The 18,049-nt window shown below is 39.1% G+C and overlaps 1 protein-coding gene across 1 annotated transcript in view; it reads right to left on the minus strand.

Moving 5' to 3' along the window:
• The window catches only part of EPG5 (ectopic P-granules 5 autophagy tethering factor), a 161,641-nt gene that overhangs the window by 78,063 nt on the left and 65,529 nt on the right, over positions 1-18,049 (minus strand). Inside the window, exons 25-29 of the mRNA XM_024132235.3 lie at positions 14,525-14,669; positions 11,783-11,954; positions 10,486-10,648; positions 2,507-2,649; positions 940-1,096 (exon numbers count right to left, since the gene is read on the minus strand). Of these exons, the coding sequence (XP_023988003.1) occupies positions 940-1,096; positions 2,507-2,649; positions 10,486-10,648; positions 11,783-11,954; positions 14,525-14,669 (780 nt within the window). The remainder of the gene's footprint in view (positions 1-939; positions 1,097-2,506; positions 2,650-10,485; positions 10,649-11,782; positions 11,955-14,524; positions 14,670-18,049) is intronic.

Here is an 18,049-nt window from a genome sequence, read left to right on the forward strand (position 1 = left end):
CCAGCCCCTTAGGTGTCCATGGTCCCCCTCTGGTGCCTGGTGGGTGCCCTAGTTGTGAGGAGACGCAAATTCCGCAGCCTCCTAGAACACCATCTTGACTCCGCCCCCTCTTTATACTTTTTATGCTGTCTGTATTGCTTACAATAAGCACTCAACAATTTTATAATCAGGCAAAAATCTATTCTAAAACGTCTATTTTAATATTTGCTCAGTATCACCTCCCTAAAAGTATCCAATAAATAGGTACTTATTTAATTGAATTTGGGTGAGAGTACATGATTAATTAGTATTTATATGTTTTCCAGCAAGTGGCATTTCTTGCTTTTATGACACATTTCATAAATCTGCATGGATACAATGCCCTTGCCCTTGTTAAATATCCATATATTTAACAGTAAGTCAAATAAGTAAATAAATGGTGACTAGCAACTGGGAGGCAGCAATGGACAGGTGGAGCAAGCACGGAATGTTGAGTCAGAAGACCTGGGGTCACTCTCAGCTCCAGCACTCACCAGCTGTATTCCTTAGGCAAGTCACTTAATCTTTTAGAGAGCAGTTTTCTCATCTTTAAGATGGGAATGCTATCAATCACACACAGTCACTGTTAGGGTGAAATAAAATAATGAATCAAAAAGAATTTTATAAACAATAAAGAGCTTTGGTAATACCACTGTTACCACAAACAGCATGAGATAGAATCTGATGTCTCCCCAGAGACTTACATATATTAATAATTTAATATCTCTTGTATGAAAAGCAGAATTCCATACCAACAATTCTAACGACATCTTGAGAAGTCAACAATTCAAAGGGGCTTCTGACTTAGGTAAGACTCTGAACCTATAATGTAAGTGTGGAGTCAACCCTGCCTATATCTAATGAGGACACTGTAGGGACTCATCATATGTAAATAAGGCTAAAAACACAGGATAACCTTACCTGTCCCAAGATCTCAATGCATGAAGTAAAGAACTGCCTTGTGGGAGGATGACGCTGGGTCTCATCACTGACGTAATCCACAACAGTAAAGAAGAGGCTGATGCCAACCTTCTGAACCCCAGGGGTGGGGTGCGACTGGTAGGCATTCACTAAGGCCCTGTGGGAAAATGTAGGTAAGGCTATTGGTCTACAGTAAGAGAATCCAGACCCACAGTGTTTCCCTGATACTCTACATTTCTCAGGCAATATTCTTAAGAGTCCTCAGAGCCCCATATGAATGTCACTTTAGAAATATTTCACAGGATAGTTTCCAACGTGACCCAACAACTTTTCAATACACAGAAGTGATTTTATGTCCTCCTGGGGGGAAAAAATTCAGCCTTTATTAACATTAAATATTTTCATAATTGTATGTAATTCATAATTTATTACTCAATTTCATGTATTATAATATAAATATATATTTTTAAACATAAGAACCTTGATTTCCCTAAATTTTAAAATCCAAAATACTGACTTAGGTTGAAGAAAAAGATTTTTGTATAGAATAAGATCCTAGAATAAAAGATATCTCTTCTAATTCTCACTCTGTTTTGAGTTTCTTTCCTAGTAAAAGAAACATCAACCTCTTGTTCACCTTATCTCCTCCTCCTTCCCAGACCCCCACACCCAATCCAACCCACAAAAGGTCTCAATTCCCCTGTCCACACCACCATCGTAATCTACTGGGGGATCAGCTGCTGGTACTAGAACGTGCAGTCACCTCCGCAGTAAAAGGCAGAGTCAACCTCCCCTTTCCCAGGTAATGTCCTGGTAGCTTTGGGAAGAAAAAGGAGAGCTCTAAGAGAAACCACAATGGGCAAACGCAAGGGGCTTCCCTGGTGGCGCAGTGGTTGAGAGTCCGCCTGCCGATGCAGGGGATGCGGGTTCGTGCCCCGGTCCGGGAGGATCCCGCGTGTCACGGGGCGGCTGGGCCCGTGAGCCATGGCCGCTGGGCCTGCGCGTCCGGAGCCTGTGCTCCGCAACGGGAGGGGCCACGGCAGTGGGAGGCCCGCGTACCACAAAAAAAAAAAAAAAAAAAAAACCGCAAGTTGGCAACTACACCTGAGAGCCCTAGTTCCCCGGAGCAATTCCACTGCCAACTTTGCTCAATAATCTGAATGGACAATGATGACCTCCTGTGTAAATGTGACTTTAATATAAAACTTAAGCACTAAATCTCTCCGTGATTGAATTCTAATGCAATGTATCACCTCCTAATTCAAGGGTCAGCACAATTATTCTACAAAGGGCCAGATAATAAATATTTTATGCTTTGTGGGCTATAAATTGTCACTACCCTCAATTCTGCCATTGTAGCATAAAAGCCATACACATTAAGTAAATAAATGGGCATGGCCATGTCACAATAAAACTTCACTTATAAAAATAGACGGCAGGTCAGATTTGGCCCAAAGGCTGCTGATCCCTGTACTAATTAGTGGGTGACTGGTGGGTACAGCAGCATGTATGATTACTGTCAGTAATAGCAAACAGTATTTTAAATTATAATGCCCTCAAAACTTACGTAATCAAGTTCTCGGCATGCACAGCGGCTTCCACAATATTAAGTGATGGTGGTTTAGCAGCTTCTGCTTGCAACTGCTTCACTTCTTTTCGCAAAACATGAAGCTGTTGGCTTATTGCTTCATTCTTATGCAAACCTTCAAACTAACAAAAATTAAAGTGGTCAACAGACTTATTTGCCCCTACAGCTTTCTAGAGCAGATATTTTATTTAAAATATCCTGGGTATTCAATAAAGAGAATATTATTACAACTAATACTGTAACTCAGAACTCTCAGTTGAACCTGAGAAGGATGGGGAAAAACACGTCAAAAACCTAAACGAGAATCTCAGGCTTTTCATGAAGACTCAAACTTGAATTAGTTCATTGGTGGTTCAGATCCTTTTGTAGGCTATGTTCTATGTCACTCATGCTTCAATGCTCCAATTCTGATCAAAAATAAACTCAGTGTCTTCCACCACTGGGGCCTCTCTTGAAGCACATCAAGCCCCCCTCTGTTGGCCATCCCTCCCCATAACCATAACCCCTCTCTGTTCTCCCAATCCAGAAGCACATATAATTTGACTCAAGACACTGTGGCTGCACGTTTCATCTGCACCAAACATAAAAAGAGGAGGATACAAATCTGTTAATGAAACAACTGCCATTTTGAAAGGAAGAAAAGATATATACTTATAGAAGAAACATCAAAAATAAGATAAAATATAAGAAGTGCCCAAACCAGTTGCGTGCCTAGGAAAGCGCAATTGACTAATTCAGTGGTTCCTAAAAGCCAGTCTTTGATAAAATTTTTATTGGTTCTCAGTAAAGATGTGAAAAGTAAGAAGAATTTATTGAGCTTTTTTTAAAAAAAAAACTAAGTTTATTTCAATTTTTTTAAAACTATATTTAAGATTATGTCTTTCCTATTTGAGGGGGTTGTTAATATCCCTTTCTCTAATTAATTGACGGTGACCTATACGATAACTGCTTTGTACGTACATTTTTAATGTCCTTTTTTGCCTGTGGACAGATACAGAGAGTATCCTAGGCCCAGGTTGCAACACAATGTGGCAGTTGTGGGGGACAGGACAGAGGGACAGCCAAGAGGAGTTCAACCAAGTAGGGGGTCAGGGCTGAAGAGGGCAGTGTAATCAGACTGGGGAGCAGAGGGGCCTGTCTTAGAGATACCTTTAATGCAGGTTAGGGAATTTGGACTTATCTTGCAGGCATGGCAGGAAATGCTGAAGAGACCAGAACATTTAGAAAGCAGGAATTTTAAATCCTACATTCTCTTCACATAGTCTTCCCCAATCACCTGGGTGAGCAGTAGAGTCTACATTTTCCTTTATATGCACCTGCCCAAACCCAGGCCTCAGCCACCACTGCAGTGATTACAGGTATCCTTTGTTTATAAATAATGTAATTACTTAATTCACAAACTTGCTCAAATGAATCCCTTATATCCCTGCCAGAGTTATTTTCATAAATTCCAGATCAAAAGCTCCTGAAGGGCAATGGTCCTGCTTGTTTTGCTTTACACAGCAGCCCAGTGCAGCACAACTCTGATAGATGGCATGTTGAGCCCCTACTTTTATGATCATGATAACAAGTTTCTTCCACAAAACTCACCAATGTTGTGTTAAAAATCTTTATAAAACTTTTTGTTTTACAGAAAAAATAAGTTGTTATTATGAATCAAAAGGCATAAAAGATGGTTAGCATTTGTTAGCAATAAAGTATTGTTTAATTTAAAAAAACGGCATAAAAGTGAATATCCAAGAGCATATAATGTTAACAACAATTACTTCAATTTTTACTAGAGAAACGAAAGATTAAAAAAAGTAAATTACTTCCATTAAACCACATAATGAATCAATACAAATATTTTCTTTCAAATCTTTCAAATAACAGGCCAATGTTTAATAGCCCAAAATGTGAACAGGAGTATGTGCAGTCAGCTTTTTGCCCAATATGTCCATCAAGTACAGTTAAACTGGGTCTTTGAGAGTCACAGCCCTTGGCTGACCTGGAGAGAAAGCATCAAAGAGAGGAAGGAAAAGAGAGAATCTAAGAGGAGGAAGGAAGACAGTAAGAATGAAGGGAAGTGGAAAGACAATGGGTAATAAAAAAAGAGAGGCTCACTTGACTGGGAAACGCAGAGAGACAAGACTAAAATCACTTTGTAACTTGAACTTTAAAACTGCCACCCCATGTTGTAGAAATTACTGATGCTGAAGAATAAAAGAAAATCAACTAGTTTAGGAAAGTTTAAACTTTCTCACAAAAAAACCCCCAAATTATCATAATTTCCTAGTCTACTTATTTTTGTTCATTGTTCCTACCACTGTTAAAAGTTTTCTTTTCTTACTAGAGGGGAGGTGAGAGAGATTGAATGACTACCAGCTCATAATTACAAGAAGCTGTAGACAATAGAACAAAGCAGCATGCTGGAAGCCGGTCCCCTTGAGTCACTATAAGTAGACAAAGAAATACAAAAGTGGCACAAAGCATGTGCTTCAGTAAGTTGTTAAAATAATGTGAGGCCCTCAGTGGGTCTTTTCCATCTTTCATTTCTAGGAATGAGCAATTTTTCACATGATAATAAATCAGTCCTGGGTCCAGCAAACATGCCCCACAATACCAAAGAACAACAAAAGGAACCCTATTATAAATCACCCCATATCCTCAGGGAATATCACCAAATTATTAGAGGCTTCTGTTAGGAGAGGCGACCACAGAAGAGGCACGTCTCACTTCCCAGAAAATATCTTTGGCTTTTGTATACCCCAAACAAGCTATACATAGTTCAAACATTTGCAGATGGCTGGAAATTTCCAGGGCTTTCCCTCACAGAAAAATTCTACTAAGCAATAAGATATTTTCATGATATAATTTGAAATCTTTACAAAAGAGCCATTGAAATTTATATTTAAAATACGCTTAACATGTTTTAATTTTAGAACTTCAAATTCACACTTGAAATATAAAATTATTTTCCATGAAGTTGATTTTAAAAATTCATCCAATCCAGGAATTCTCTAATCACTGAAAAAGCAGCACTCCTCTCACACTAACTCAGAAAGAAAGGGGTACACATGTTAATTCAAATGAGATTTGACCGTCATGATCAGCTAGTTTTCAAAAATCAGCGCTGAAACAGCCAAAGCAAATGGCCTGGCCATTTCCCAATACTGAATGGAAAAGCACAACTCTTGAATTTAAATAGATGCGGGCTTGAATTCCAACTGAGCCACTTACTAGCTGTGTGAGTTTGACAAGTCTCTGAGTCTCTCTGAACCTGCTTTCTCTTCCTCATTCTGTGAAGCTAAGTGAAAAACGTAAGCAAAGCCCCTAGTAGATTACCTGGAATGTGAGAGTGCCCAAGCAAGGGATAAGAAATACTCTGAACAGGGCTGAGAAATAAAGTAGTGCACTGAAGTATGACCAGCCTTACCGCTTTCCAAGATCGAATGCCCAGGAGACACTTGTATTAGAGTAAAAAGGTAAGTGGAGCAGTGTGTGGTATTTAAGTCAGGATTTTGTACGGAAAGCATTAAACTGGCCAATTAAGCATTAAACTGGCCAAAGGTAAGCAGGGTCAAAAATGATTGCCAATTTCTAGTAGGAAAAAGTTCCAACTTCCATGTCTTCCACAGCCAGATAATATCTTCAGGGAGATTATTATGAAGAGTATGTATCCATCATTCATTCCTTCAAACACATCCATTCTGTGACACTGACTGTGTGAAGCACTGACAACATAAACATGAAAAAGACAAGATCCTGGCCCTCAGGTAACTCAAAATCTGTTAAAGGCTACAGAACTAATCATAACACAAAACAAGCTGTAATACAGTCTAACAAGTGGTGTGCTTGTGGCTCTCACTGACTGATTCGGGGGTGTTAAAGGGTACCTATCATGTGCCAAAAGCCATTCTAGGTGGTACTGGTAATACAGATGAATAAGGACAGGAGCTCTATTCCCAAAGAGGTTACAGTCTGGTAGCACGTAACTACAACAGCATTTATGCTTAAGCTGCGATAAGAGAAGGGAATATCTCAGTTTGACTAGAGGAGTCAAGAAAGACCTCAAGAAAAGATGCTGCCTGAACCAAGGAATGAAGGGATGAGCAGAAGCTCAGAAATGAGTGGGGGAGAACAAATAACAGCATATGCTAAGAACAAAGGCATGTCATGTTTGCAGAACAGAAAAGGTCTAAATTGCTAGAAAACAGAAGGTTTGGGGAGTAGGAGAGAGGGTAAATGATGTTGCTAGAAAAAGATTAAGAACAGATTATGGAGGGTCCTAAGAGACATACTCCTTTTAGATACTAGAGAACCAACGTGGGTTTTTAGCCCGGAAATGTGATCAGATTTGTGTTTAAAAAGATGAATGGTGGAAAATGAACTAGATAGAGAGAAAGACTATGGGGACAGGAAGGCTGCTGTATTAGTTCAGGGGAGAAGTGATGTGGGCCGACCATAGGGCAATGGCAATACAAACAGAGAAAGGCGTACATTTAAAGCCATTTCAAAGGCAGAACCAATATGACTTGGAAAGCGACGAGATAGGAAGTATAGGGGTGGCGGGGGGATGTGGATACTGATGCCTCGGTCTCCATCTTGGGAGCCCAGGTAAGTGGAATTACAGAAAAAACAGGTTTGACAGGTAAAGATGAGATTAGTTTAGGACCTACGGAGTTTGAGGTATCTATGGGACATTCATAGAATGCTAAGTAAGCAAGAAGAAGTCTAGACCTGGAACTCAAGAGAGAATTCTGGACTAGACAAACAGAACAGGAGTCATCGACGTATAGACTGACCCTTCGGGGGTCATGGACTGTTGAGGATCAACTGACTCTGTGAACTCTCCAGGAAAAAAAATTTCTATACACTTTCAGGGTCTTCTCTGGCCCACTAAAGACCCTTCACAAACCCCAGATTAAGAACTCCAGCACAGACAAAAGGCAAAAGCAGCTGGTATCACAGTGAAGAAGGGAATCAGGAGAAGAACCAAGCACAACCAGCAATCCAAGCGTTGAGGAACCCTGGGGGAAACTGAGAAGTGGCTGGAGATCTGAGGAGTCCAGAAGAGGCCTCATGATGTTCAGCATCACCAGATGATAGAATGATGTCAAACAGGATCAACACTACTAATCACAGCCACAAGGTGGTCACTGGACACCTGTATATAGAGGGGCTACAGTTTTACATTGTAAGAATAACACAATCTACCTTCTTCAGGAATACTGTCTCCCAGTGACAGTTTCTTGATGAGCCATAAACACTCAGAACTCACCTTCCCTACCCCTGACAAACACCTCTCTTCCTACAAACTAAAGTCATCCATTTGTGTAATGGACAGCATTAGACTCAAGTACAATCTTTAACAAAAACTCAGAGCAAACCTAACTGACTTGCTTAGATAAGCCCAAGCTTCACAGCAGCTAGAGTTTTAACTTTCCTCCACTTTGCTCTTAGCCATTAATGAGTAGCAAAAAAAAATTTTATCTTCAGTTCCTAGAAGTATCAACCAGTAAATACTGCCCAGGACAGCTGGAATTAGCAATTACTGTATAATTTTCTAAAGAAATCCTATTTAAGTCTCAGACTATGAAAGTTGCTTGCTGTCTTTACATTTTTAATTCCCCTGGCACATCTGCATCATCAGGCAAAATAATGGCTGGAGTAGTACTGTTGATACTGATACTTCTAGGAGCCATCAGTGGGAGTTCCCAAGCTTCTGGATTTTCCAAATGATGGGACTTCCTAAACTGAAAGTCAGGGCACTGGGTAACAAATAAGGCCAGCAGAAAATTAAAATGTGCTTTAAGAAAACCTGGATATTTCTAATGAGGTTATGGCCACAAAACACAGCTATTTTTCAAATTCTTTAAGCTTCTATAAAATCTCCTCTTTTTTTGCTGTGTGTCCTTTCTTGTTTTTTTACTTCTTTCTTCAAGCAATCTTAGCATCTACCGTTTTTCTTTTGAAAAGTATTTTTTGTGTTGTCTGTAAAAGCAAAATCTAAGGCATATTCATTTTAATCCCTATCATAGATCATCTTCTTTCTGACCTCCCTCCTCAAAATAATAATCAAAATTATTTTGAAGGTATTTTAGAAAAGGTGTACCTTTTTATTTCAGAATTAACAAACTAAAGGTTATAAAAGAAATTTGAATTCAAGGGTTCAGATAAATCAAGACTATGATCCGTTTTTCTGAAAAGGAGGAAGACAGGTCACTGGTAGGCTTAGAGTTAAAGCTCCCAGGTCTGCCTAGTGGTATTTTCCACCGCAAGACCCTGCAACTTAATAGGAGGTCAAGCAATCAGACCTGTTCTTTGACTGGGACAGCAAATATTTACAACTCTTCAAACAGTAAGCTATTAGCCAGAATTGGAAAGACATTTCTTTGTACTTATCTCAGTAGTCACTTAAAAAAATGCATTTTAGGAGAATTTCCTTCTCTATATAGAATTAACAGCCTGACAAAGATATGTAATTTCAAAATATGGAAAAATACCATATTTGTAAAAACACAGATTGGTAATAAAACGTCCCTTTTTTATTATAACTGGATACATTTTCAGCCTTTTTCCCACCAACTCAAACTCCACCCTCAGCTGGCAAACTTTTCTTCCTGTTTTATTATTTTAGCAAGTGATCCTTCTTAAATACCTCTACCTTAGTCTTGCTAAAGCATTAGCAACTGGGGGAATAAAAACACACCAAAAGAAAATTAACTTCATAAGGTACCTGGCCAAAGATATTATCTCAGTATTTAGGAATCTCACATTCCGGGCCAAATTTCTTAATAGACACATACAACTATGTTGAAAAAAATTAGAAATGAATTTTGAAGGTAATAAAAAATATGAGTATTAAAAAATTATTTCAAAGAAGACATTTTAAGAGAACAGTCTCCTAGAAGAGACTGATGAAAAATACATTAGAACTGTTAAAATATGGACTGGCACAAAAAGAAGGGAAATTTTTGAAAGACAACCAAGAGTCAGTAAAATAAATACCCCAATTTGTAAAAGCTAACAAAAAAAGAGGAGCTATTTTTGTGCAAGTGTAGTCAAGGAGCAGGTAGCGCCTGTCTCCAATCATTTCTTTCCCAGCTCACGGAATACTGAATTCACTTGCAGAAAGAGTACCGTGCAGTGACTAAGGAGCATGCACTCTGCAGCTGGAATGCCTGGGCCTTCCTGGTTTTGCCACTCACTGGCAGCGTCACCTCGGATATGTAATTTAACCTCTCTATGCCTCTATTTCTTCATCTGGAAAATACAGACAATAAAGATACCCACCTTATAGTATTGTGGTGAGGATAAAACAAGTTCTGTGAAGTGTTTATAGACTCTACCTGGCATAAAGTGAGTGCTATGACATACTGGCTAAGGCTAACCTTCCATTCTGAAGTCCTTACAATGTCATAGACCCAACTTTGGCCTGTTGGCAAGCTCCACCCAACTGATCTGCTTTTTCACACATGCCTCCCACCTTTGTCTTCAGTGGCTCCCCACTACCCACAGCATTCAGCCAGAGCCCCCAGGTGATGATCTTTTCCAATGTGAGTTCCAACCTTTCCAACATGAATCACCCCCGCCCCCAAAAAAACAACTGAAACAGATCGATTGAGCCACTGGCCCCTAGGTGAAGTCATGGTGACCCCATTCCCACATTCCTTCTAACTGAATCCAAACTATCATCACCAAAATCTTTTAACACTAGTTTGAGCCCCTCTCTCCAAGAATCATCTCAATTATTCCCCTTTTCTTTTCATTTCTATCTGACTATCTGTCTTATAAGACTCATCAGCACTTACGGAAATAAGTGATTAGCTTTGTATGTATCTTCACTCTCCCCAGAACTATTAAATGTTTGGGGACATGGATGACGTACTAAATACTTCTTTCAGTCTTTCTCAATGATATGCCAATATTAGGGACTCAAATGAAATTCTCTGAATTATGAAGAGACTTCATCTTACCTGAACTGTTACAACTCCTGCTCCTTGGCACTTCTTGCCACTACTGCCTCTACACTCCAAATGTAGTGTGGTCTGTTCTTCTCGATTAACATACTGCTTGGGCATTGTGTCCAACAGCTCACTGTCCAGCACAACCTGCTGAGATTCCCGAAGAGCTGCAGTTCTGAAAAACATCATCAGTAGGTTAGAAAAAAAAAAAAAGTCTTAGGAAAGATTTTATGATAAGTGATAAAGGCTTCCAGTCACCCCCAGCCTGCATTAGAGAACGATAAGGCACAAGAATTCCATAGTAACAAAAAACCAAAGGTGTGTGTGCCAAGACTTACCCAAACCTTCTCCCTGGCAGTCAGAGAGTTAAAAAAGGAAGGAAAAGTAAGACAACTTTTTAGCCAGAAACAAAGCTCCATTTAGAATCTGTGTTATATCAACAATGTTTTTTTAAATGAACCCTTAAATGCAGAAGAACAAATGAGAATTCCATCCTGATTTAATCATCCTAAAGGGGTACCTTATTTGTAAGTACCAGTGACTTCTTAGATATTAGCAACTCAAACTGAGATGTGGAAGACATGAAAAGCTAGTTGTTTACATGGGTGTCAACACTGTTTTAACTGTATTGATTATTACGGTGATGTGCAGGCGGCCTGTGTGTTGCATGTGCAAACAACACACGTACGATACATGACTAAACCAAAGATAACCAAGGGATAAAGGGCCAATAAGAGATTGATTCCCATGGGCTTTGCAAAGATTAAACTCTTTCACTTTATAAATAAAACAGACTCTACGCGCACTCATCCTCACAGGATCACAAGCTACAATCAAAACCTTATACAGTGGATCATCCTGTATCCACCGTGAACTCAAAACACTAAAATGACTTTCCCACACTTCGATCAAGCATCTATGTCAATTTTTAAAAGAATATGGAGGGTTAGAGAGCAAAGCAGTGACAAAAGAGAGTAAATCTCATTTCATTCCCTTTTAACACCACCTTTCCAGTATCAGAAGATTTCCTCAGGAAAAGCATAAGAAAAGAATTTAACTGGCACTGCTGACACTCAGAAATGCCACAAGAAACTGTACAATTTATACAGTCCATGAAAGCACCACATAATTTCCACATGAAATTAAAAGACTTGTCACAACTTGGTTAACTAAGGTAACCATCTGAGCCAGTCTGGTCAAATTACCCTGGTGGTGAGAAGGCTAATGAAGAAGCTCTTCTAGGTGCTGCTCATCAGGCTGTCAAAGCAGCAAGCACAGAAGCATGATCCTGGAGGGCTTGTGGTCTTACCTGGCCTGCTGCCGCAGCAGATTCAGGTCTGTGCGTACCAGCTGGATGGCGTCCTTCTGACTCAGGATCGAGGCTGAGGAAATAACTGGCACAGGAGGCCTCATTGGCTGCAGAACAAGGGGAGGTTGGGGGTCCTCGTGCTTCCGCAGGTTACTTAAAACCCTTTCTTTAGCTGAAAAAAAAATTAAGTCATATTTACTGAATAATGGCTACTACTAGGTCATAATGTACTACAAAACTAATCTGTTACCTTCATAAAGAATGTTAGAGATCTGAAGAATAGTTTTTTAAATCATCAGAGGCCTAAATGAATAAAATTATCTTTTGTTCCTCGAAAGTTTTGAGGGATCACCCACCAGCCTAATAATACTCTACCAGGATCTGGGAGCTCAGGAGCATGTGATATGATTAAATGGAATTCCTATCCTCAAAAAGTCTTGATGATCGTTAAAGACCTACTGCTCACAATCTTAAATTATCACCCTAGACAGCTTTGCATAACATGCTAAGGTGTTTGGACTTGACACTAGTGTAAAAGGGATCTAGTGAATAACTCTAAGCAAGCTTTAGAAAGATGGTAGCTATCATCTGGACAGTGGACTGGGGAAATGGGGCAGGTAGCCCAGTTAAGAGTTTAATGCAATCATCCAAATAAACTTCACAGGAATAGGAGAAAGAGGAATGGGCATTATGGAATGAAGCTGAGTGAAAAGTCCTACATTAGGCCAAGGTTTGAACAGGAAGGTGGAGAGTAGTTGAGTTAAAATGAATGAAGACATGGGCATGAACTCCTACAGAACTTAACATTTATGTAGTCATACAGTCATTCATTCATTCATTTGTTCATTCACTCAAAAACTGATTTACGAGTCCAAATAAGAAATCATGTACCATATAAGAAAAATAAAGGTAAAAAATGGTAAATCTGTACCATGCAACTTTGCACTAGATCTCGCACGATCTCATACTGGTCAATCCAACTTAAATGTTTATATTTCTACACTTAGTACACAGATGAATACACAGTAGGTGTCCAATAAATTCCAATCTTCCCTTCCTTTCTTTTCACTACACTATCTACACACCACACAGCTCACAGGGACTGAAGAACATGAAGAAAAATGCTGCCATGTAAGATAACAGAGGTCGGGAGAGGTCAAGGGAATTTCAAGTCAGTAAGTCAACAAAGTACTTAAGGGACTACTCTGAATTTCCGATTTCATTCCAGATATAGCATTCAATTTTCTATTCTTGTTAAGAAAAATTAAAGAAAATTTAATAGCCATGACTTTACTTGGCATAAGAAAACTTGTATTGTTTGTAATCCAAACAGATGGAATTTAACATTCCAAACAGGTCAAGTCCAGGACCGTCCCTTATAGCTGGGGTTTTTCCACTAGAACTACCACTCTATGCACAGAATGTAACAAAGCTGGATATTCACCATGGGGTAAAGACTCCTGACTACGTTCAAGTTTCTTTCAAGCAACATTAGGTCATGACTCTAAAGGAAAATGGGGGTGGGGGAGGTGGGGAGGGTCTTTTTCTAACCCAATATAACTTATTACGAAAGAAAAATCGAGGGTGGTACTTTAAATACAAAACAAAAGACAGAAAAAAACTTAATTCAGAGCCTATTTAACTATAATCACAACTCTGGACCACAACTGACAAAAAGTTACGATGCCAACAAATTTAAGAAAAAGAAGTTGGTGTCCTAAGTATACAATAACCTATGAAGAGCTACTGAAATTCTTCCTACAATGACAATCACAAGTTCCATCGTTTGATATAATCATCATCTAACCTGCTCTCATCTGAGAAAAACCTGAAACTAATTATTTAAAAATCTAGGCTTTAATTTTATTTAGAACTGCAACCTGTACTGATAGCCAGAAACAAGACAAGTGATGAAGAGCAGGGTCTCTGAAGCCTGCTCTTCAAAGCCCCAGCTTTGTGACTTCAGAAAGTTACCTAACCACCATACACTTCAGGTTCCTTATCTGCTCAATGCAAACCCCAAATAATTAAATTCTAGCTTCTACTTTACATGTGGTAAGTCAATTAAAATGTCTTTTTAAAGCATCATGGAGAAAATGAACCACAAACTACCTAATCACTTTCCCAATACCAATTTACAGGAAATACAGGGGACAGAAAAACATATAAAACTATACCACAAAGGTATAATTAGCAACATCCAGACTGTGGGGAAACTCCATGGCAAGAGTCATGCCTCAATGTGGGCCAATGAGATTATAACTGGAAAGTCTATGAGCAGCTTCTTGAAAGAGTTCTTAAAAGAGGGAGACTTCCCGACCCGCTGAATGGAAAGCAAATGTGACAGCTTAAGCTTAAGCAGCCATGTTGAACCATAAGTGGATGTCAGATGTGAACACAGTGAGACAGCAAGATAGGAGGAGCACGGGTCCTTGAAGGCTTTCAGGCCATAAAGCTACTGCTCTGAACTGCCTGCCTCCAGACTTCTTTTACATGGAAAAAAAATCCCTACCTTGTTTAAGTCCTCACTGTTTTTGGAATTTCTCTCATTCAAAGCATAACCTAACCCCAAGTGGTTAACAAGTTAACAATGAACTCCTAAAAAAGCAATTCTCACTTGAGGGGTACACTTTGTGAACCTTAACCCTCAATGGCTCTGATTCACTCACTCACCCATTCATTCACTCATTCAATCACTCACTCATTAATTCAAAGGGTCTGATGCTCACTCACACAACTCACCCAACAAAGGATCAGTGAAGTCCAGCGGCACTGACGAACTGCAGGGTGTAGAATGGGACTCAAGCTTGGCCTGCATCCACAGACTAATGGTTTCCTGAAACTCATAATGTATGCGCTCCATGTTCAAATACTCCATCCACAGGTCCTAAAATGGAACCACAGGACTTTAACTTTCAGAGATGAATCACATATTCACATATAAAACTGTACATTTAACTTTAAAGTGAACCCATAAGTTTCAACATGAGGTGGTCCACTCCAAGTTCTCCAAGCATTAGGATAAATCACATTTAAAATGGGCACTCTAGGGAATTCCCTGCCAGTACAGTGGTTAGGACTTGGCACTTGAACTGCCTAGGGCCCGGGTGCAATCCCTGGTCAGGGAACTAAGATCCTGCAAGCCACATGGTGCCGCCAAATAAATAAAGTAAAAAATAAAATGTCTAACAACCTTAGGAATCTCAAAACTTTTTGACTGTGTACCATGACTGGAAATAATTAATGCAACAGCCTCACTAAATGTACATTTATAAATTACATACATATACTACTGAACTAATATAAGACATAGGTAAAAAAAAAACAAAAACAAATTTTAAAGAGATAAGAAATAAATACATTGAAAATAATTGGATCTGGATTATATCAAGCCCTAGGTCCCAATACCAACTTACAGGAAATACAGGGGACACAAAAACATATTAAACTACACCACAAAGATATAATCAGCAAAATCCAAACTGTGGGGAAGCTCTATGGACAAACTACCCAGTTTCTTCAACAAATAAATTGCAATTTTAAAAAAAGGATAAGGCGAGGACCTATAGATTTAAACAGATTAATAAGAACTATCAACCAATTACAAAATGCAGACTCTGATTCAAACGAACTGTAAAAGTAAATAAAAACAAAACTTTTATGACATTTGTAAGAGCACAGGAAATTTGAACACTGTCTAGATATTTAAGAAATTACTTTTAATATATTTCAGATGTAAATGCTCTTGGGTTATTTTTTTTTAATAAATTTATTTATTCTAGGCGCTCAGGCTTCAGTAGTTGTGGCACGTGGGCTCAGTAGTTGTGGCTTGCGGGCTCTAGAGCTCAGGCTCAGTAGTTGTGGTGCATGGGCTTAGTTGCTCCGCGGCATGTGGGATCTTCCCTGGCCAGGGCTTGAACCTGTGTCCCTTGCATTGGCAGGCAGATTCTTAACCACTGCGCCACCAGGGAAGCCCTGTTATTTTTTTTAATCTTTGTCTTTTAAAATATGTATCAAATGCCCTCTAGGAGTAGCTCCAACATGGTGGTGGGATTGGAGTGGCTATAGGTGAAACTAGATACACGATACATACAGGCAGAGGGAGAAGGGCATGTCTATTATACTATTCTATTTTTCTGTATGATTGAATTTTTCATTATAAAAGGTAAAATAAATAAGTAAATAGATATGATTGACCAAAAAAAATAGAAACAGAAATTCCAGTGTTTTCCTCCCACTCTCCAGTGAGCTGTCTTGCATATTTTGAGTATTTGTCTTGCATAAAATATAAGTCTGGCATATATTTCACTCTGGTGATGACTACATATTAAAATGGTGGACTGCCATTAGTAAAAAAGAAAATCAACTATCAATGAACACCAAAAACTACTTCAAACAGTAATAGCTGATGAGCAGATATGGACTGTGGTTTTGTGGACGATGGTTTTCTTCTTTTTTTTTCTGATTTTGAGTGTTCTAAAGGATACCTATACATGTAAAAATGTTTCAGGCTTCTCAATTAGCACACTCCCATGAAGTCCTAAATCGTTATTTCCAAACCAATCATGGCACAAGGCATTCCAGACTCAGAGAAGGAACTCCAAAGTCATCCTGATCACCAGCCTGGATCTTGGATGCACCAAACTGTTTGAGGTGCTGTACCAGACGCTCCTACTGTGTATATACACCTCCTTTAATTGGGGTCTGGATGTCACTTTCTCCACCTCTGTGCTAAAGTACTATTGACAGAGGCTAACAATTAGAAAAGAATACTGAGAATTAACAATGGGTAAGCAGAGATGTTTCAGAAACCACTAAAAGACAGAACAACCCTGAACCTGAATTACTGATTCAAAATATTAGCTATAAAATTAAATGGCCAGCAGAAACTAACACAACATTTTAAAACAACTATACTCCAATAAAAAAAAAATTTTAATAAAAAAATTAAAATAAAGGGCTTCCCTGGTGGTGCAGTGGTTGAGAGTTCGCCTGCCGATGCAGGGGATGCGGGTTCATGCCCTGGTCCGGGAGGATCCCATGTGCCACGGAGCGGCTGGAAAAAAAAAAAAGAAAGCAATTAACCGTGTAGATTCTGGGGAACCAACATAAATATCAAAGAACCAAGAAAGCTATGATTAATTTTTTAAAACACTGACCAAGTACCTACTACATGCAGATTCTCAGATAAGGCTTTGGGTTGTGGAGTATAAAGAAGAGATGAGTACGGACCTGCACTCAAAAGATTTCAGGACACCATGATCATTTGTGTATTTTTCCTATTTCTCTGGCCCTGTATTCTCAGCCTTATTTCTCTGTGCCTTTCAATGTTACTTCTCAGAGTTCCATCTTCAGTCCTCTTCTTAATCCAAATACTCTATTACCATTACACCCACATTTTCCTACACTACCCCATTCCTGAACTCTAGACCTGTATATCCCCTCCCCACCAACTCTTTAATAAGAGCTCTCCCTGAAGCCCCTCAGGCACTTCCTCTTCCAGTACAGTAAACAGCAGCTGCCCAAGCTATGAATTTGGAAGTCCTTGTACTATCTAATCTGCCCTACAACTGTATCAATCCTAATCTAAAAATCCTATTGATTCTACTAATTCTTCTTCAATATATATATATTTTTTATGATAAGAACAGGCTAATTTTATTTATTTATTTAACATCTTTATTGGAGTATAATTGCTTTACAATGGTGTTAGTTTCTGCTCTATAACAAAGTGAATCAGCTATACACATACACACGTTCCCTTATCTATTCCCTCTTGTCTCCCTCCCTCCCACCCTCCCCATAGCCTCAAGTCCATTCTCTAGTGGGTCTGTGTCTTTATTCCTGTCTTACCCCTAGGTTCTTCATGACCTTTTTTTTTTTTTTCTCAGATTCCATATATATGAGTTAGCATACAGAATTTGTTTTTCTCTTTCTGACTTACTTCACTCTGTATGACAGACTCTAGGTCCATCCACCTCACTACAAATAACTCAATTTCGTTTCTTTTTACGGCTGAGTAATATTGCATTGTATATATGTGCCACATCTTCTTTATCCATTCATCCGATGATGGACACTTAGGTTGCTTCCATCTCCTAGAGCTGCAATGAACATTTTGGTACATGACTCTTTCGGAATTACGGTTTTCTCAAGGTATATGCCCAATAGTGGGATTGCTCGGTCATATGGTAGTTCTATTTGTAGTTTTTTAAGGAACCTCCATACTGTTCTCCATAGTGGCTGTATCAATTTACATTCCCACCA

The sequence above is a fragment of the Physeter macrocephalus genome, chromosome 19, assembly GCF_002837175.3.
Source record: "Physeter macrocephalus isolate SW-GA chromosome 19, ASM283717v5, whole genome shotgun sequence".
Classification (NCBI taxonomy): domain Eukaryota; kingdom Metazoa; phylum Chordata; class Mammalia; order Artiodactyla; family Physeteridae; genus Physeter; species Physeter macrocephalus.